The sequence below is a fragment of the Ahaetulla prasina genome, chromosome 3 (genome assembly GCF_028640845.1).
Source record: "Ahaetulla prasina isolate Xishuangbanna chromosome 3, ASM2864084v1, whole genome shotgun sequence".
NCBI classification, from domain to species: Eukaryota; Metazoa; Chordata; class Lepidosauria; order Squamata; family Colubridae; genus Ahaetulla; species Ahaetulla prasina.
The window spans coordinates 128,834,709-128,856,988 of record NC_080541.1 but is presented as its reverse complement, the minus strand read 5'-3'; the positions used below and the strand labels follow the sequence as shown (position 1 = coordinate 128,856,988).

The window sequence follows — 22,280 nt, the reverse complement described above, 5'->3', positions numbered from 1 at the left end:
GAAACACTTTTCAAAATGTATGCTATTTTAACCTTTAGATAGGATTTATAATTCCATCTAAGCTGATATTCTTCGAAAGGGGAAGGGATTTATTTTAGAAAGCAAGAGTTCTAAGTATGAAAGGGATTGTATGAGAAAATTTATAAACTAATCATCCAGATTACTTAGTCTCCATTTAGATTTGAACAATTTTACTACAAATACATAAAGGAGAAAATTGGTGAACTGGAATCAAGTGTTTCTTATTATACAACTTCCAGTAACTAGGAGGAGTGAATAAAAAAAATTTTGGGAGGTGCAGAAGGGGTCACAGTATATGGTAAGTTAAAGATGTACTAGAAAAGTTATGTGGTGGGAGCCAAAAAAAATAATAATTGGCAGATCCTGGTTAAAGTTCGCTATACTCCATGTTACATAATGGAATGAATTACCCTATTCTTCAAGCAGCTGCCCAGTGTGTTTATTTACCCAAGAATTGATAAATTCTTTATTTAGTTAGTATTGGACCAAGAAAAGTTGTGGTGTTAGTGATTATGCTTCTGCTGGACATCAAATGTAACAGTTTTTACTTTGTGGAGATGGTAGTGAGGAATACTTAGTCTTTTATATATTCATGTTATACTGTATATACAGTAAAAGAAATGTTTACTTAAATAATATAACAATTGAGGGATTCAAAATGCTTCCTTCAATAGAAAAAAGAATCAATCTAATCAAGAGGCTCAGACATGCAAAAGTAAACTGAGGCAAGAGGAAACCAACCCTCATATTATTCTCCTACTGCCTGAAACTTATTTCTCAATTCTATAATGTTTTCCACATGGAAAACATAAGAGTGCTTAAGAATAAGTACAACATAAGAATATTTCCATAAGACTTGAGAACTTCCCCACAAAGCTCTTGCTTAAAGAGGGACTGCCAAGCAATATCCTGCCTTGGGCAGAGAGTTGGACTAGCAGACCTCCAGCCCTATATGATTCTACGGCAGAAATGGCTAACCTTTTTGCCATTGCATGCCGGGAAGGGGGATCGCGCGTGTCTGTGACAAGACCCACAATTCTATGTGCCTTGCCCATGCTCGTGCGACCCCCCCACATCCCCCCCCGATGGCCCGGTAGCCTGTTTTTCTCTCTCACCTGGCTCCAGTTTTCTAGGAGTCTGGGGAGGGTGAAAACAGCCTTCCCCACCACCACCCTCAGAGGCCCTCTGAAGGCCAGAAACATCCCATTTGCCAACTTCTAATGGGATCAGGCGGCCTGTTTTTTGCTATCCCCAGCTTCCAGAGCTTCTCTAGGAATTTGGGGGGGGGGCTAAAACAATCTTCCACACACACCCAGAGACCCTCCGTTTGCCAACTTCCAGTCTTACTGGAAGTGCCAGAGCTAAGCTCACGTGCCCACTGATATGGTTATGTGTGCCACCTGTGGCATGTGTGCCATAGATTTGCCATCAAAATTCTATGATATACCTGGCAAAAGGTTTTGGGAGGGCATTTGCTGTTGATGAGAAAAAATATCTCCATCTTGCATCAACTGAGTCTAAGATTACAACTATTCTTGGAAGGTCCTATATTCCATTCTGGCAAGCTGGAGATAACCTTCTCAATGACTTGAATGAACTAAAATGATCCAGTTTGGCTGGATCCAAGGATGGCTTCTTAAGATAGGGACACACCATTACTTCTTTCAGAGCTGATGACATCTCACAGAGACATCTACATCACTACATATAGTACCCTTAAATGTTGCCTCTCTGGGGCCTTCACAACTAGGAAGGGCATGGATCTAATATAAATGTAGCTGCCGCTATAGCCCCAAGGACCCTGTGGCTTCTCCCACCACATATTTAAAATAGTCACAATTTTTAATTAAAAGCTCCTTTGGAAATTATATTGAAATATGGAATACATTTAGTAATAGAAGATTAAAAAATATATAAATAAGTGTAAATTTCCAGAGGATATACCACCCTTCTCATTTGGTTTGATATTAATATAATGACATTAATTAAAAGGATAACCTTATAAACACACTCATGGGAATAGTCCTTCTCTACTCCCTGATTTTCTCTAATCATAATTTTCAAGGTTTGGAAACAGCCAAAGTAATCTTCCAACTTACTATTTGAATCCAACTCCTGACATCAGATTGTCAGGCTGTTTCTAATAACCAAGCTCATGTAAGACAAGATCAGGAAGTGTCAAAATTATGTTAATTGCCACAGCTTTCCAGCATGAGAATGCTGATCATGTTAACTGTCAACTGCCCCCACCCCACAAGACTAAAGCCAGATGTCTCTTAAGTGCCGAGAAAGGCAGGGAATAGAAGTGCTGGATTTACAAAAGGGGTCTGCACTATCCTATTGACAAAGGGCAGGCAACTGCTTAAAGTGGGTTCATTCCAGTATACGCTAAAGATTATTATCCAGTTATGTGTCAAGTGTCTGCTCTATTCCAACTAGTGTGCCTAAGAAGTGTTTTGACAAATTCAAGAGTGTGCGATGGAATGACTGAAATTGGTTATGTAAGGCCCAAGCTATGCTACAACTCTTTAGGTATGCAGATAGTCCTCGACTTACAGCCACCATTGGGACCAGAATATATGCTGTTAAGCAAAGCGGCTGCTAAGTGAGTTGTGCTCGATTTTACAACCTTTTTGCCGCGGTTGTTAAGGCAGCCACTGTAGTTCCGTGAATCACACGGTCGTTAACCAAACCTGGCTTCCTCATTCGACTTTGCTTGTCAGACACAGGGAAGGTTGCAAAATGGTGATCACATGACCTGGGATGCTGCTGTAAATATATTTACCACGGACCAAGCACCTGAATATTGATCACATGAACATGGGGAATGTTGGGATGGTTGTAAATGGGAATACCGATTGTAAGTCACTTTTTTTTTCAGGGCTGCTGTAACTTCCAATGGTTGCTAATGGTTGCAAGTCAAGGACTATCTGTATTTGGAAGCAACCCTGAAGCTGGCTTGACTGAGGCAATTTTGAGACTTCAGTGCTGAAACATTGGAGAACAGGAATAGGGAGGACAGAATAGAGATAGGTGGGGTGTTGCAGCCAAAATAAAATACTTTCTTTTGGGAACCAGGGACATTCCTGCAGGCTCGGAAGGCGGCTACTGGAGTCACCTAGCAACTGGACAGCATCCTGATTGGACCATGTGACTGAACGTTTTGTGAATGTGAAATATTCAGAGTCAGTTTTCACCAGCCTGTGCCCATATAGCATATCCAATAAACCTATTTTTTGGGGAAGTTGCCTGCCTCAGAGTTTTCTTTGCTATGGGTATGTTACTTAGAACCCTGACATTTGCTTTATATTTCATTCTGTCTTACTAATCAGAGAAACAGAATGAAGAAACATATGGATTTTCACCTGTTACAGCAGTATCCACGTCATCATCTTCCACCGATTCCTGAGTACTGACACCAACGAAAGGGGATAACGGATAGCAAGTATTGAGATTCAAACCCAACATGAAATTATGGACTTTGCCAGCCCGGCCCTCTCGGGTGTTGAAAAGGGCGCTGTCGCCTACCAGTGCCATGAACATCCTCTGAACCCAGCTTTCCTGGCTGCTCTGTTCGTGAGATTTTTCAGCATGGGGGTTTTCTGAGCCTGTTTGAGAAGGTTAGGGGAAAAAAGGCATCAGCAATGAAACCTAGCATACTATTGTATTTTATAAGTATAAGACGCACCAAAGTATAAGACGCACCTTAGTTTTGGGGGAGGAAAATAAAAAAAGCTGATTGGCAGGTGAATTGGCCTCCTGGAATACAGCTGTTCCCAGAGGTGAATTTTAGCAACAGTTCCTTGGTTGTGAGCTCTGTCCTTGCTTTTTGTTGCTTTTTTTTCTGCCTCTGAAAGTCTGTTTCAGAAAAAACTTTTTTCTGCCTCTGAAAGCCAGAACTTCAGAAAAAAAGCCTCTGAAGCTCCATTTGGGAGCTTTTTTTCTGAAGCTCCATTTGGGACTTTTTTTCTAAAGCTCCATTCGGAGTATAAGATGCAACCAGATTTTCACCCTCTTTTTTGGGGAAAAAAGGTGTATCTTATACTCTGAAAAATACGGTAATTAACTATTCTCCAGCAAACAGATAACAATGAAGCCAGTACTTAAACATTAAATAGCACATCACTGTTCCTACATGAACTTATTACCTGCGCTCAGAGAAGTTAAATTGCGTCTCATCACTGGTCTGCAATATGGCAATACTAACATTCCTTTCTTTGTTTGTTTGTTTGCTGCCCATCTCATGGTTCAGGCCTACTTTGCAGATAGTTTTAAGTGTTACAAGATGACAACATATGCAGAATGCTTTCAATATCTTAACATAAAATATAAATTATAAGCTCATGCTGGAATTTTTAACCTATGCTTTTTAAATCTGGGACATAACTTGGACATTTAAACATCTATCTTTAATTTTATCAAAGAAAAAAAAAATAAGCACACACTTGTATGAAGCATCCAGAAATGTTTAATAGGGGGAAAGTACCTCTGTCCAATTAACACACGGTCTTGTTTGGCTCTTTTGGTTATGTCTTTCTTTGGTAAGGCATTGCCCATAAAATATTTTATAGGCAGTGTCACGATTGGTAACTTTTCTTACCTTTTGGCCCCTGTGACTCATCATCACTATCTGAATCATTGCTTACAATCTGTCGCAACCTGATATTTTCTGTGAAAACAAGGAAAGAAACAGTTTGATACTTTGAATATTGAATAAAAACAGAGAAATGGAAGAAATTAGAAAATATATTAGTACTGGGGAGGGGAAGGTGGTCAATCAGAGTATTTCTTCACTGCAGTTGCCTTCCATTCCGTAAACACAAAGGGTATGTGTGTCTTTTGTGGTTCATCACATAGAACAGAGGTGAGGAACCACTGGCCCCTTTATGACCTGTGAACTTCAACTCCCATAATTCCTGAGCCAGCCATGCTGGCTCAGAAATTCTGGGAAATGAAGTCCACGAATCATAAAAGTGCCATTGTTCCCGATTCCTGACATAGAGACTGGACTATGGCAGTCAGATAGGGCAAAGGAAGTTGTCTGTACTTACCTAAAGGTTTTAATCTATCCTAACTTCCCTACAGAGGGAAGTTTTAAAGGTCATTGTGATATTTTCCTCTTTTTTTAAAGTTAACTTGAATTTTGCAATTTTTTTATTCCAAAAGATTTTCCACCTCCATAAATATCAAAGGATGGCCAAGTAAAAATTGGTGGCATTGGATTTTTTTCTTGCAAAGAAAGCTGAAGTTCATGCCACCCTCTGATAAAAGAGATTAAGAAATAAGTTCATAATTTAGTTTCTTGTTCTCCGACACTGACTTCCTTTTGCTGTTTGATATCTGATCTAACTATTTATTATTATTACAGTATTACTAAAATCAAAGGAAACACCTTTGGGGGGAAAAAACCTTTATACTGTTTTTGTTTTACTTAAGCCAAACACACTGTCTGAATGATGAGACACACTAGTCTTAACTGAGTCAAAAGCAAGACCCAATATAGTGTGAAAAACAAATTAATCTAACAATCAAACTTCTGAGGTACAAGTGAGATTCTGTAGCTTATAATTTTCCCTAGTCTGCTTTCTGTCAATGTAATAATAGCAATTAATGTACTTTTATTTTATTTTCACAGTAGATCATAGAAAATCTATATACAGTATTAGATTTTAAAAAGTACTTTATAGGTTACATAAAAGTAAATCTTATAAGATCATGACTAGGACAAGGGTATACAGGGAAGATAATTTAAGTCTTTCTCATAGCTATTTCCTTTGGAAAATAACTCTAGGGTGGAAGGAAAAAGATTGTAAAACTTCCCTCTCCATGCAGATATGCAATCACATTTAAGTAGGATTTATCTATCACTTGCAATAAAAGAAAAATTAAGAGAAAACTTCTATACGTTCAATGCAATATGTAATTTGATCTCCAGGGTGTCTGGGTTCTATTTATATACTTAGATAGAGGCAAGCTGGAAAAAGGATATTCTCAATCCCTAAAGCTGAAAAGGAAAAACGATCACCAATCTAGTCTCCTCTTGGAATTCCTGCTTTCTGAGACCCTCAAATCAATCTCCTGGAATTACATTAGGACCCACTTCTATAATCATCTCCCTACTATAAATAACGGCACAAAATTAGTTCCTCACTGCTGATGTTCATATCATCACTGCAATGTATCATTACATCTTCAGAAGTGAGCAAGCTATTTCCCACTGGACTCACTAAGCCCTTCATAAAAGCCCTAATATGGGGTGGGGGGGAAGAACCCTACACCAAATGAACCATGATCCAAGAGACAGCAAAGTTTTGTTAACATAAGGATCTGTCTGAGAACAGCAGCTGAGGAAAAAAAACACACAACTCTAAAACACTGCTTCAATTCTAGACATTACACCTACTTATAATAAACTGTACTGGGATATAACCCTGCTTTAGTGCTCCATTTAGTTATCCAATATTAAATCAGTTTGGCATTTTGAATGCATTACGATAGCACAGAATGTTGGAAGCTAGGAAATGAGGAAAATTGGCTTTAGGACTCAATTCATGGTTATGATATCCAACACAGTCTGGCATACTAAAAGCATTTCAAATACATTCAAAAACATCTTAGTATGAGTGGCTCTGATTACTAGGTAACTCCAATATTCCCCACCCTACCAAAGAAATGGATTTCCAAACTATGTTTGTATATAAGGAAAGAAAGGGGCAGGATTTTTTATTCTTCTTATCAAAAAACTGACATTATTCTCCAGAGTTCATTATGAAAGAATTAGGTTATCTTACTCTTCAAGGAGTTCTTTTTATTATTATTTCTCAAGTAAATGTTCAGTTGGGAGTGGCTGGCATTTTGGAAAGCAAGATGATCACTTCCTTAAAAGAATAGTTGAGAGTGTGACTTTTAAAAGAGTCATGCTCTCACACGATGGCCATCTGAGTGCATGTCTGTGTAGATCAGTATCAGGGTTATCCTGTGGCCAATGCATTTTTTTTTTCTCAACTCTGCAATATGACTGACTCTGCTTTAACGATTTCTGACTAACACCATGCAGTACTGTAACGACAAACTATCAGGCATTCAAAAAGTCATGAGAGAATGAGTACATCATAACCAACCAACCCATGAATAATTTAAAAAGGAAACAGAGAAACAGATTTAGCTTTAAAATAAAGGTAGTCCTCGACTTACGGCCACAATTGAGCCCAACATTTCTGTTGTTAAGTGAGTTTTGCCCCATTTTACAACCTTTCTTGTTAAGTGAATCCCTGCAGTTGATAAATTAATAATCTGGTTGTTAAGTGAACCTGACTTTCCCATTAACTTTGCTTGTCAGAAGGTTGCAAAAGGTGATCACATGACCTTGGGACACAGCATCAGTCATAAGTATGAATCAGTTAGCAAGCATCTGAAATTTGACCACATGATCATGGGGATGCTGCAAAGACTGTAACTGTGAAAAACAGTCATGTCACTTTTTTCATTCCCTTTGTAACTTTCAACAGTCACTAAATGAACTGGGCCTCTGGTGGCTCAGACTGCTAAGACAGTCTGTTATTAACACAGCTGCTTGCAATTACTGCAGGTTCAAGTCCCACCAGGCCCAAGGTTGCCTCAAGGACCCAGATTGTTGGGGGCAATAAGTTGACTTTGTATATAATATACAAATGGATGAAGACTATTGCTTAACATAGTGTAAGCCGCCCTGAGTCTTCGGAGAAGGGCGGGATATAAATGCAAATAAAAAAAAAATAAAAAAAACCTGCTGTAAGTCGAGGACTACCTGTAATACAAAAGTTAACCATATCAAAGTCAATGAAATCAATAGAATTAAACATGCTTTTAGTTTTCGGAACAATGTTTTATCCATTTGGGAGTAAGTCTCAATGCCTTTGAAACACTATATATTTTTCCACTACGGCAGACAGGCGTGTAATGCATAATTTGAATGCTTCTTTTGAATGAAGTACAAATTCACCAATTTTAGAGTATAGGCAAGCAGCTGCTACCAACTAGCAATTTATTTTAGATGCTCTCAAATTTTATTACCTAATCTTTTAGGAAAAGGTGAACTTTCCTGTAGGATATGTGGAACTGCAAATTAGCCAAAAATGTACATGGATATATTCTTCTCAGCCACAGTATTTCAAAAGCCTGACAACTGCCTGGGGGGCAGGAGGAGGAAACGATGGGTTTCTGTAAGGGATCACAGACTAAACTAAGGGCTGTCAACCATGAGTAAATAAAGGAGTGACATGGGTGACTACTACAATGAAGACGTTTTCAGAGACAGCTCACCTCCTGCATTCTCTGTGGTCAATTTGGAATGAAATAAAACCTTTTATAGTATTCTACATTTCCTCAAAATAGATTTAGTGTTGCTTTAAAAAATCTGTATTGACCTCTGATGCTTTGCTCTTGTCCATTTTAGCAATTCTTCCATGTAAAATTTTATGTCAATTTTTATATAAAGTCATATCATGTCATGCAGACAGCCAGAGCGGTGTAGTGGTTAAGATACTGAACCAGGAAAGGAGAGACCCAAGTTCTAATTCTTCATCAGGAATAGAAACCAATTAGGTGACTTTTGGGCAAGTTATTTTCTCTCAGCCCTAGACTAGGAAGTTGAAAAAACATCTACCAATCGATACTGGTGCAGTATGATAGATTATGTTCCATGATTTTTAAGGAAAAGGCTTCCATTCTCCTGAGCTTATTTGTACTACTACTAATAAAACAGCATAAATTACAGTGGTTCCAAAACCTGTGATCATGTGGATTTCAGGGGGAACACAAGTGAGTTACAGGAGTGGTTGCAATTCCCACCCCCCAAGATTGCTCATGTTTTTACTGGAATAAGTTTGAAAGGTGGCTAAACTTATAGATCTAGCCATCTATATAAAAAAGACTGATCTTGTTGCAGAAATTTTATCTTTCTATTTGATTATTCTTCACTTGTTCTTTAGTTCATGAGGGAGACAATAACAGTCTCTAACATAAGCTGCACGAGGAAATAAGCGACATGAAGTTTTTATCCCTAACGGATGAATAGACATTCATTCAATGAATAAACAGAATAATAAAACTCGGAAAAATTAGACTAGAGTTCCAGTAAACAAGCATTGTTCTTACTAAATATATAGCCAGATGCTTCAGACAAGCTCCCACACAGGACATAAAAGCAATATTATTTCCTAATGATATTCCATACTATTGGAAGGAACATGCCATCCAAGCTGCTTATAGCTATAACAGCCATAACTACTAAAGTCCATGAATATGTCTAAGCTACTTTTAAAATTAGCCCAGGGATCCCAAGCCTTTCTACACTGATAAGTGCATATGGTGAACATTCTTTCTACCTAGCTGTAAAATCTCTGAGAAGAAGTTAGCATTCACAATCTGGCTGTCATGGGACACATGGACAGTTGCAAAGTACTTCCTTTAACAGATAACCATCTCCATCACCTCTAGATTCCATCCCTGAAGGTCAAGGTGAACTACAGGTATTCTGTACCATTTCTATTTACTTTTCTCTTTTTTAATCGGCAAGTAGGACATTTCCAATCAAAGCATTTACACTGTAGGTTATTACTTCCTTTGGAACTAAAAGGTGACCTGGGAAATAGATGATCTTGGAGGCTGGGACTTTGCTTTTCAGCATGCCAATTTTACATTTATTTAATTATTTTTAAACAGAAATATCAACATAGACACATGCTCCAACTTTTATTACAATACCTAGTTCTTCTTCCATTGTGGGTCCTTTATTTTGGCAGTTAGAAACCCCAATCACTCTGTTGAACAGTATAGCAAATGCACTTCCCCATATACCTGAAAAAAAGTAAAATATTTTATGTATATAGATTATCCTTTTAATATAATATCTTCATTAATTTTCAAAGTCAGACTTTAAAATACAAACTAACGTATAGCATTTATAAAATTTAAAAAATAACTATTATTACATTACTGTAAAAGAGATCTCAGGAACAGAGTGAAGAAGAATACAAACTATAAAGCCTTACACAGGATAGAAACTTTCTATTCATCTACCTGTAAGGATCCACTCATAGGACTAGAAAAGTCAAATGTGATTTATACATACTTTAACTGTGTGTTAAACTACTATATTTGAGCTGCAAATGTCTATACTAATTGGTAGCAGAGAGATATATATTTTCTGGATCTGATACAACAATGGTACTTTAAGTTCTACTATATGAAGAAAAAAACTCAACCAGATTTTTTTTGCCCATACCAAACATTCCTAGGAGTAATATAGACAATTATTTTTGCTATAAATCTGACATGCTTGAATCTTTTAAAATTCTATAATACCACACAGGTAAAAAAGCATCTAGAAGCTTAGCTTGGTTCTATTGGTGAGCTTTCTATTAAAACCTTTATGGACTTTCAACAATGTGATGAAAAACTTGCCTTATCCAGTTGAATCTCTCTAGCAGAAATTATTAAAAGGATCATATATAATTATTTATAGTATATAAGGACCACCATACAAAATAGATAAAAGCTGCCATTACACTATATTTGGTAGAAAATTTCTATCATTTTGTCCTTGGATTTTCAGAGAACAATGCTACGATTTTTTAAAAAAGAATAATGCTTGGGCATTATTTACTTTCTGAGATTTAATATAGTACTTACCCATTAAGAAATGCAGAGGGTTTTCTTTGTATTTTTTCACTACTGTGCCCATAAAAAACTTGCTGCCAAATAGATTGGGAGTCATGAAGGTCCCATATTTAGCCATTCCAATCTCATAGGGACTGAACTCCACCCAATCTGAAAGCAGCAATAAACAATGGTTAGAACAGACAAAAGAATTGAGGAGTGACTTAACCTACTACAAAGGCAGTGCTTACAAACAGAAGTTTGCCACTGATTCAGACATTTGATTTTCTCACACTTTTCTTCTCCCAATATATATATATATGAACATGAACATGTAAACTAGTATAGTCAAATTTCCCTCAAGTGGAACTCATCTGGTGTGTTCACATGAATATATCATGTGATTTATTTATTTAGGGCAATAGTTTGGGTCAAGAAAGATCTTGGTTCCAACTAGAGAATCATAGCAAAAGACCAAACAAAATGTTAAGCATCTGTTGAAATTGTCACTTCAGATACTAATACTGTTTTGATAAATTCAACAATAAAGGGATAGAGTAAAATGTTAACTGAAAGTGGTTTGCCATGGTCTTTTTCTGAGATAACAACAACAACAACAACAACAACAACAACAACAACAATAATAATAATAATAATAATAATAATTATAATTATAATTATAATTATAATTTAATTTGTATACCGCCCTTCTCCCGAAGGACTCAGGGCGGTGAACAGCCACAATAAAAACAAACAATCAATAAATACAATACAGATAAAACAATAAATAAAAAACTTATTCAAATTTGGCCCAAAAATTTAAAATACATTTAAAACCCAAAAAACCAATTAAAATTAAAAACAATAATAACATCTAAAAAATCTATGCCAGTCCTGCGTGGAAAAATAGGTACGTCTTCAGCTCATGGTGAAAGGTCCGAAGGTCAGGAAGTTGTCGGAGTCCAGGGGGAAGTTCGTTCCATAGGGTAGGAGCCCCCACAGAGAAGGCCCTTCCCCTGGGGGCCGCCAGCCAACATTGCTTGGCTGATGGCACCTTAAGGAGTCCCTCTCTGTGAGAGCACACGGGTCGGTGGGAGGCAAACGGTGGCAATAGGCGGTCCCGTAAATAACCCGGTCCTAAGCCATGGAGCGCTTTAAAGGAGGTAACCAACACCTTGAAGTGCACCCGGAAGACCACAGGCAGCCAGTGCAGCTTGCGCAGGATTGGTGTTATATGGGAGCCATGAGCAGCTCCCTCTATCACCCACGCAGCTGCATTCTGGACCAACTGGAGTCTCCGGGTGCTCTTCAAGGGGAGCCCCATGTAGAAAGCATTGCAGTAGTCCAGGCGAGAGGTAACAAAAGCGACTGTGCATAAGGAATCCCGGTCAAAAAAGGGGCACAACTGGCGAATCAGGCGTACCTGATAAAAAGCTCTCCCGGAGACGGTCGTCAAATGTTCTTCAAAAGACAACCGCCCACAAAGATGTTTCTTCAACTTCAGTTTGTCCTCTTCCTTCCTTTCTTCGTCCCTCTGTCTTCCTCCATCCCTTCTTCCTCCCTGTTCTTTCCTTTTTTCCTTCCAGTTCTTTCCTCCCTTCCTCTTTAAAGCAGTCACATCTTTCACAAATTTCATCCCATGGGGGAGTAATGGGCCCCAGCATTCTATAAATTAGCTTGTCTGAAGTATCTTTGTTGACCAAATTTGCCCTATGATGCAGCGTTTTGCACAATTGAAGGTTACAAAGTGTCAAACAGACATGAGCGTTTGGTAATATAGAGATTTGATTGTTTTTGTGTGGAGACCTACAGTGTTTTCTCCAGAATAAGACATCCCCTGATAATAAACCCAATCGGGCTTTTGAATGCATGGCAATAAGGCCAAGCACTTATTTCAAGGTCTTAAAAGAATATGTCAGGGTCTTATTTTCAGGGAAACTCAGTATTAGCTATCTCTTTTACTAATTTAACATTACAGCTCATGTGTTTTGCTTTATTGAGTATGGGATCTACTATCATAAATAAATTGGTCCATGATGAAAAAAAACAAAACTAGAGCTGATCACCAACCCACAGTGAACTAAGTCCCACTGACCAACTGCAGCATCACAATGTCAAAATTCATACTGAGCTGCCAACTAATACACAGTAGATAGCAAATATTAAGCAATTCTGCCAGTTCAGTGACTTTACTAACAGAAATGTAATGCAGTATAACAATCATCATTTTCACCCACTTCCCAAGCCCTGGAATTTACATGAAAGAAAACTATCAGAGACATTCCATTTCATATACACTACATGTGGCACATATTGTTTTGTTTGAACAATAAACCTAATTACTTACCTATGTGCAGCACATGCACAAAGGAACCAGGAATTTTGTTTTTTAGCATCAAGAGAATGTTTATGTTGGTTTATTTACATCATTAAAAAGAAGCTGACTAAAACACAAAGGACTTATCTGATTCATAATTATTACCTTAAAAAGTCTCACCGTGTCACTCATATGTATCTGAGACAGACTAAAAAGAACAGTATACTGATACAACCATTAAGCAAGCACCAGTTCTTTCAATCAATCCAGGCCAAAAGCATCAGTTTCATCCTCAAACACTTTTGCTCTACCTGTCTTTAATTCCAGTTCTTTGCCATTTTAATTTCTTCTTTTTGGGGTGGAGACAATAAAAATCAACCTTTGTGGTGTTTTCTTGAAGCAATATACGCTTTTTCTTATATTTTCCTATGTTTTGTGGGTCAAACCTCTTTCCCTTCCTTTTTATGAAGCTATTGAATAAGGTCATCAGTGTACAATTGATGTCAGTTGATGCCCCATTGACCCCTCAAAATGAGGACTTTTGATTTTTAGTTTTGGAATGGGCTACCCTTCGGTATTCAAAACTGGTATAAAACCTGGGGATCATCTTGGACTTGAAAAGGTGGCAGATATAGAGGTACTTTTTGTCAGGTGCAAGAAACCAGAACAGTTTTGTGAGTAGGCCAAAGTAGTTTCTTTTATTGTTGATCTCCTATTTACAAGAATCTTGCCAGAAATTGTATTTCTTGGGAACCAGCGGATAAAGACTTTCGTGCTACTTCCTGGCTGGAACATGCTAAACTAGAGGGGGCATGTTTTTACTGCCCTCTTTAGTTTAGCCAGTGATTCCGCCACTTTCTACAGTTCCATCCTGTGTGTCAATTGTGTCCATTCCTGCATTAAGAGGCCATTCATTTAGTTACTCATATCTATCATATCATGCAATGCGCCCTATGTGATCTCGAAGATCATCTGGAAACTACAAGTAATCCAAAATGTAGTAGAACAGAAAGTGACTAGCATAAGCCTGTGTGACACCCATTCCTGCACAAGTTGCACTGATAGCCAGTGAGTTCCAGAAGCAATTCAAGATGGTAGTCATTACCTCTTAAATACGGCCAAGTTATCCGAGGACCATCTTCCATGGTATGTTACCTGCCATCTATTAAACAGTGCCATCTATTGGGACCCAACATAAATGGCTGCCCTCTAGAATAGAATCTCTCTAAAGATACATGTGCCTCTCTCAAAAAATGGGGTTCTAGAAGTCCTTAAAACTGGGATTCTTCTACCAAGCTCTGAAGTAGGGTGGTTGTTCAGCTCCTCATGGGTGTGTTTGGGGTAATTTGTCTTGTCTGGAAATCCATTTTTTTCCTGTCTATTATTGTTTCTTTTATAAGTCACCCAGAATGAACCCAGATAGTGAGAACACTGACCTGCAAACATCAGTTCTGACACATCAGGTTTAACATGAAGACAGGTAAAAAGCGGCAAAGCTGATTGTGCTTTGTTGATTTTTTCCCTCATATGAGATAAAGTGATATCCATTCTCTGCAAAAAGAAGACATAGTTTAATATTTGAACTGAAGCTGATATATTTTTTTATATTTTTAATCACCTATCTCCCTCAGAGTTTTACTTTATAAAAAATGCAAAAAGTTACTTCAGATTACTTCATTATGGTCATAAACCAGCTGAACATACACCAAAAATGTAACAGAATTATCTAGATGGAAATTATAAATTTGTAATCTTGTAATAAAGACTAAGAAAGCTTTCTTACTACTGATTAGTCTGGTTAAAAATCAGGACTTGGGTCTATTTATTAGGCTTATAAAGCACTTCTACTCTTTCAGACTGAGCATCTTATGTGCCAATTATCTATAACTTTCACAATAAATAATACTAATTATAATAAAAATTTAAAAACAGTGAATATATTATTCATATATTAGGAAACTCAAAAAATATTCTCATCGACTCAAAGTTGACTGAGCCTTCCATTCTTCTGAGGTCAGTAAAATGAGGACCCAGATTGTTGGGGGCAAAATGCTGACATTGTAAACCGTTTAGAGAGGGCTGTAAAGCATTGTGAAGCGGTGTATAAGTCTAAGTGCTATTGCTACTGCTATTTTCAACTGATGTACAACAGGTTATATTGCTGATTTAAATGGGTATTATTTAATTTTATGTGCTAAAATAACAGAGACTACACCCATGATGGCGAACCTCTCTGATGGCATCCAAGCTGTCGCCCCAGTTCAGCTCTTCTGTCCATGTGCACATGCCGGCCAGCTGGTCTTCAGGTCCCAGCCAGGCATGCGTGGGGTGTGGGGCGCATGCTGGGGGGCCATGCACACAAACGCAAGGGGAGCATGTGTGGGGGGCCACGCACACATGCGTGAGGGACAGGGCATGTTTTTGATGTTTGAATATTTATGATAAAGTGGTAATAGAAGTATTGGGCAACTATTGCAGCTTTCTGGGTAACCAAAAGGCAGAGCGCAACTCACATTTATATTATATTATGTTGTAGTTATAACTAGAATTCAAACCATTGGTTTAATTGTAATTAGTAGAGTTTTCTCATTGTTGTCTGCAGTTTCTGTTACAAAGTCAGCAGTTCTAATGCATCAAGCTGTATCTATACAAATATTATGCACCGAAGATTTAAACAGTTTCCCTAAATCTTTTGACCAATGCTTACATTTTGAACCAGTGTTTCTCCTATCAACATTCCGAAGATATCTGTAAATGTCACAGGCTGCCCAGACCTCTTCTTTTTCCAGAGTGCTTCAATGTATCGCTTCACTTTCTGGGGTGTAAGTAGTTTCAGTGGGGTGCGACTAATACTGTTTCTCAGCTCAACATTTATCTCCTTTGGCCCTTTCACCGGGAAATCTGGATGAGAATACAGGGTTGACATGTACCTATAAACAGACCAAAACAATATTTTAGTGCACATAAAAATGGACCAAAGATGGTCACAAGATCTTCAACCAAGGTGAAGGTGACAAATGAAAGAGGGGACGCTTCTCAGGATTCACAACTACTGCTTAAAGAGCAGGTGGCAGTTTCAGCTAGGAGGGCCTGTGGGTCATGCATCAGTTAGGCCTTTCCTGGACCAACATTTCCTACTCAGAGTTCCCTTCACCTAAGTCACCTCCTATCTTGACTATTGCAATGTGTTTTACATGGAACTGCCTTGAAAAGTATCTAGAAGGTTTAATTGGTTCAAAATGTGGTATCCCACATGTGTTTGGGTAAGCCTAGATTTGCACATGTCACTTCTCTTGTGGAATAATCAGTTGCCCAATTGCTTCTGAGTCCAACTCAAGGTGCTGGTTGTCACCTTCAAAGTTCTACATGGCTTGAGTCGACGTTATTTGAAGAACCATATTTTCCCAGTCATATCTACCCAACCCGCCATAATGGGAAAGCAGGGAATGCTATGGAATCATCTTAAGAAGGTCCATCTAACAGGACGAAGAAGGGCCTTTTCTGTAATGACTTCCTCTCTGTGGAACATCATCCCTGCAGAGATAAGATTGGCCATTGTTTTGACACTCTTTTGCAAGGCCCTGAAGACATGGTTCTGCCAGTGGGCTCGGGGACCCCAGAATTAATATGGAGCCCATCAAGTGGCTGATCTAATTATTATCACCAGGGGTGGGGAGAGTTATTGGTTTGTTGCACTAGAGTTTAATCCTCATAAGCCACCTGGAGTCACCAAGAGTGAGTTGGGCAGCTATGTAATTTTTTAAATAAATAAATAAGAGAAAAGCAGAGGGGAGGAGAAGAAAGACAAAGCACTGGTGAAACTTGGGAAAAATCAAGCTATCATTTTGTAAATTACAAAGTTCTTTGTATTTTACATTTATTTAAAATAATTTATATTATATGCACATAATATTTAATAAAACGCTAATCTTTTATAAATACTCAGTCCTCTAATTAACTGGGAAATACAGTATGTATTTCTCTAATCTCTGTGTTTAAGTAAGTAAGAGAACTGCTCTAGAGCAGGGGTGTCAGACTTCCGACCCGTGGGCCAGATGCGTCACGTGCTGGCCATGCCCACTCCTGTTTTAGCGAAGGGTGAAAAAGCCATGATACATCACGTGACAACAATGTGATGCCCAAGTTTGACACCCCTGCTTTAGAGCTATCCCACCAAACACAAATTCCCTGGGAAAGCTATCTTCAAGGGACTGTGAATTTGCTTTTATTTTATGCTCTAAGAACTACTAGTTTTAGAAATCAATCATATCCATTATTTTAAGGCTGCAGTAATAATAAACAACATAATTGCTTTCATGTTATTAAGTGATGTTTTAATTTCAGTACATTAAAAGCTCCCTTGTGCTATATTGAAGATTTGTTGCAGAGAATTTTAGCTGATTAGTGAACCATACGCTGTAAGTATAAGTTTAAGGAAAATTTGTTTTTATAGGTTTCAATTTCCTCAAAAAGTGTAACCAAAACATTAAAAACCTAAGTTGCAAGCTTTTATTAACTCAGATAGATTTTTAAATCACCAAACCAAAGAATTAGAAATAGGAGTCAACCACTAGCTAAAAGCTGATTTACCGTTTTTTAAAGATTTTGGCAATTTAGCTATAGAATCAAGGGACAAAAAATATACATAATAAGAGTAAGGTATTGTCTATTAAAATAAAAAAAGTTTTTTAAAAAAAAATCAAACTTGCCATGTGGATCCAGATAAACCAGCAATATATGTTGCACAGTCTAAAATTCCAGATTCATACAGTGCTTTCATTACTCCAGATAATCCCACAGTTGCCCGAAATCCACCTCCAGATCCCAAGACTGCTATTACTGGCACCTGGAGAAACATATGACATAGATACCTTCTAAGGTATTTATCACACAACACAAGCAAGACATTATATAGTCATGGTAACATTATATAAAACACATAATGTTAACAGAAAACCCACCCACCCAAAAAATCACAAACACAACCCATGGTTTCTATCTCTCTTCATCCAGGGTTTGGACACACATTTGCCAAGAGCTGCTCTTCAGAGAGATCGGTTTTGAGGTTTTTGTATGAAAAAAACAATAGGATAGAAAATTCTAATCTATTAACAATTTTACTATCCCACCATTTTAAAAATTGGAGCACTGACCTGTGTGTTAGCATGTCATTTATAGTTATTGTCTCTCTCTGCCTTGTGCACGAAAATTTAGAAATAATCTCTAATTTTACTTTAAGATATTCAATATAGAGAACACATAGATAATGATTAATTATTTGCTGATTTGTTTGCTGTGCTGACCTAAACCATTTCTGGATCGTTTAACAACACAAAAGTTCATATCTGGAAGCAAAGAGAAATGTTTGGGAAAATAAGAACACTGTGTATATCGCCCTGTCCTTTCCAGTTCCCATTTTCTCACATATCAAGACCGCATGTCTCACCGATCAAACAAATGTTGCAATAAGTTTTCATAATTTCAATTCAAACAAACCCCCCAAAAATAATGAAAGGCTAGAGGGTTTTTTTTTAAAAAACAACAACCCACAAGCAGTTTTAATAAGTTATTACTAGAATAACTAACTCTAACCTAATAAGTTAGAACTAGACTTAGCTAGTTAGGAAAGCAAACAAAGTCTTAGCAATCATGCATAGCATTAGGCAAAGCACTTGATAAGAAAATTTAAAGTGTTTTGCTTAAGATTAAAAGCCAAAGTTTTCAACTGAAACAAAATGAGATGAGAACTTTAACAAGTATTCCAGGTTTGGAGAAACCAAGTGGATTGCTGATGAAAGTACATGGAAACAAAATTTAAAGAAACTTGAAAGATGAAATAGGACATGAAGTTACAGTAAAAAAAAAAAATCTAATGCAATGTAGCATTGGATCATTGTGGGGTCGAACTAAGGACTGGTGGATATAAGCCAGTGATGGCTAACCTTTTCCAGACCGCATGCGCGTGAATCAGTGGTGGGATTCAAGTAATTTAACAACCGGTTCTCTGCCCTAGTGATTTCTTCCAACAACCAGTTCACCAAACTGCTCAGAAAGTTAACAACCGGTTCTCCCGAAGTGGTGTGAACTGGCTGAATCCCACCACTGGCGTGAATGCATGTGTGTGTCTGAACCCCCAAAATACAATGTGTGCGGCCCCCACACATATGCCCCACCCCTCGCATATGTGGTCCCCTGCATGCCCCACCCTCACGTGCCCTCCTGCATGCCCCCCACCCCTACACATGCGCACATGGTCCCTCGCATGTGCCCTGCCCCACACACATGCATGCCCCACCCTGCATGCCCCACCCTCACGTGCCCTCCTGCATGCCCCCCACCCCTACACATGCGCACATGGTCCCTCGCATGTGCCCTGCCCCACACACATGCATGCCCCACCCCGCATGTCCCACACACACACACACCCTGCATGCCTAGCAGAGACCCAAAAACCAGCTGGCCAGCAGGAGGCACCCATGCACACGCATGCACAACAGAACTGAACTGAGGCGACGGCTCGCGTGCCATCTCAGAAGGCACTGCGCGGCACCTCTGGCACACATGCCACAGGTTCACCATCACGGATATAAGCCCTCCAGACTTACATCACGAATGGAGGCCAAATCAGCTCCCAATAACTTGTTCAGATGATGCATTACTCTAGTTTTCCGCTGCTCTCGGAAGTCCTTCTCTTCATCACACAGAGCCATGCTGAAACGGAGGTCTGTTGAAGAGCTGCTGAGCAAAACACCTGTTTAGTCCTAAAACTCCCACTTAAAAGATCAATCTACTTAAGTTCTATGCCAAAATGTCCTGCTCAAGCACAGACTTTCTGTAATGCCACTTAAACGATGGTTTAATAATAAAGTGCTTCATTTTTAAATATGTTGGTAATGCTTGCAGCTCCAAAAGGTTCAGAAGGAAGTGAATTGTCTGGCTTTACTGCCATCAGGTTTCAGGCCAAATTATAGTACCAAGATAGCATAAATCATGCTTGTGGATACATACCAGTGGAAATCAGTGGAATATAACTACAGATAAGGCAAAATACATGCCAAATAAATATACATAGAACTAAACGACAGCAATATTCTACTTTGAGAATAATAAGATAATACTGCAGTGCACCCATTGCCTATCTCAATGGATTCTCAATCCTATGTCACTGTAGTCCAATAGATCTTTATGATACACTTTTATACATCATAATTACACAAAAAAAGGAAGAAATGTCTCAGTGCTATCATATCTGCAAATACATTTTGTGAATACCAAGATTACTTACCAAACTTCAAGAGATACCTCCAATATGACTTCTGTAACCTAAACAAGCAATGTTATAATTGTATCAAAATTTTTGTCAAGAAATTTGTGGTCTATTGTCTTATAAACAAACATCTAACATTAAACACCTACCAGTTTATATTAGATTTTTTTCTAACTTTCCAGACTTTAAAAGCCTTTTTTAAGCTGCTACATTTTTTTCCAAAAAACATTGTTATTTATATTTCATACTTTTATTTTACTTAAATCAAGAAGTGATATGAACTATTTTTAAGAATAAACATATAAATATTGGTCTCAATACATTATCAATACAGTTAAATCATATTCTCCCACCATTTGGATCACAAATATACAAACTGCAGAATAATTTCATGTTATAGAGAGGAGGGGAGGGCAGGGCAGGGCAGGGCAGGGGAGATAAGAGATTGGGAGGGGAGGGGAGGGTGGCTGGGGCAAGGAAAGTGTTACATCTTATACTCTCTGGAAGACACAGAAAAAAATTAATAGATGATCCTAATAGAAAGAATAATATACGACTTAGTAAAAAAAAATGTAATGGAGTTACACTTTCTCAGCATTTATAATGGAGTTACACTTTCTCAGCATTTATAATCTTATAATCAATGTAATATGATTTTTTTTTTTGCAATGCTGTTACATAGGTGCAGATAATAAATAATACTGCCTTATTGCATAAGTAATCAGAGCAATTTTATCTGGGAAATTATTTTGAATGCATTACTGATAGGAACTGAGAGAAAAAAACTGAAGTAACACATTCCATCCATATAAAAAAAAAGGAATTAAAATCTAGACTCATGCAAAATATCAAAATCAGACAACAGAAAAACTTGACAGGTATCTTTTCAAATCAAATTCATTTTTCAAACTATGGCTATTATCCAAAATTGAACAAATACCAGATTCAGCAATCCAGTTATAGAAAAAACTAGATGTTGTTCAATCGATATATGAACATGGCTCAGGTCTTGACACTACAAACAAAGGACTAAAAAATCTGGGATAGCGAAATGTAACTAATGTCAAGGTTCCAGAAAAACCTCTTCTGCATAAAAAAAACTCAGAAGCCATTGTTTTCCAGAGTTCTTTATTAGCATGAGGAAACTGGCACACGATGAGTGAAATTCCAAAACTGAATTTCCAGATTCTTTTCCCAGTTATACAAACCCCAAGAGTCCCACCCCCCTGACCCCTTTGATGGTCACATGGTCCCACGTTCTCCCAGTTCATTCGAATATCTTCTTGCCACTCTTCCTGCAGATGTGAACACCATCCGACCTTGACCGCTTGAAGAATGTTACCATACCCCTCAGCCCCGCTTCCTCCCCTCAGGGGAAAATGTGGCAGCGTCTGGAACCCTAAAGTCTAATATGGTTTCCAGGCCTGACAGGACTCCCCCCTTGGAAAAGAAGCTATATCCTAGGAAAGAAAACAAAGAGTCAATAAAGAAGAGTGTCAGTGGTCCACACTTCCCTTCTACCCCCCCTCCCCTCTCCAAGAGGTTTTTTAGGTTTGTCAGGGAAAGTGTCGTGAAATTGTTTAATCAAATTGTCCGCATTTACTTTCCAACTTTTGACCCAAGTAGATTCAGATAATGGATATCCCTTCCAGTGGACTAAATATTGTAATTGACCTCTGTATAGTCTAGAGTCAAGGATTTTCTTGATTTCATAGTGGGTTTCACCTTGGATTATCAAGGGTGGTGGGGGAGCGGCAGGTTGAGGTCTCAGACCAGACTGTCTAGCAGGTTTTAATAAGCTGGTATGGAATACCGGTGTATTTTCCCAACATTCGAGGGAGCTTGAGTTGGACGGTAACGGGATTAATAATTTTTACAATGGGGAAAGGACCCAAAAATTTTGGACCGAATTTTCTGCTGGGTATTCTCAACCTCAGATACTTAGTAGATAAAAAGACTTTATCTCCAATGCGAAAAGGGGGTTGAAGGGAACGGTGTTTGTCAGCTTGGGCTTTGTAATTCCGAGCTGTCACAGCC

General features: G+C 38.2%; 1 protein-coding gene across 4 annotated transcripts in view; it reads right to left on the bottom strand.

Annotated features, from left to right (window-relative positions):
- The window catches only part of PLA2G4A (phospholipase A2 group IVA), a 164,690-nt gene that overhangs the window by 18,331 nt on the left and 124,079 nt on the right, over window positions 1-22,280 (bottom strand). For 3 of the 4 annotated variants that reach the window (XM_058174729.1, XM_058174728.1, XM_058174732.1), the window contains 9 exons: window positions 20,262-20,299; window positions 19,582-19,714; window positions 17,686-17,822; window positions 15,684-15,906; window positions 14,413-14,527; window positions 10,693-10,830; window positions 9,766-9,858; window positions 4,622-4,690; window positions 3,387-3,629 (listed from right to left, as the gene is read on the bottom strand). In XM_058174729.1, coding sequence (XP_058030712.1) covers window positions 3,387-3,629; window positions 4,622-4,690; window positions 9,766-9,858; window positions 10,693-10,830; window positions 14,413-14,527; window positions 15,684-15,906; window positions 17,686-17,822; window positions 19,582-19,714; window positions 20,262-20,299 — 1,189 coding nt within the window. The remainder of the gene's footprint in view (window positions 1-3,386; window positions 3,630-4,621; window positions 4,691-9,765; window positions 9,859-10,692; window positions 10,831-14,412; window positions 14,528-15,683; window positions 15,907-17,685; window positions 17,823-19,581; window positions 19,715-20,261; window positions 20,300-22,280) is intronic. The other variant, XM_058174731.1, reaches the window with a different exon arrangement.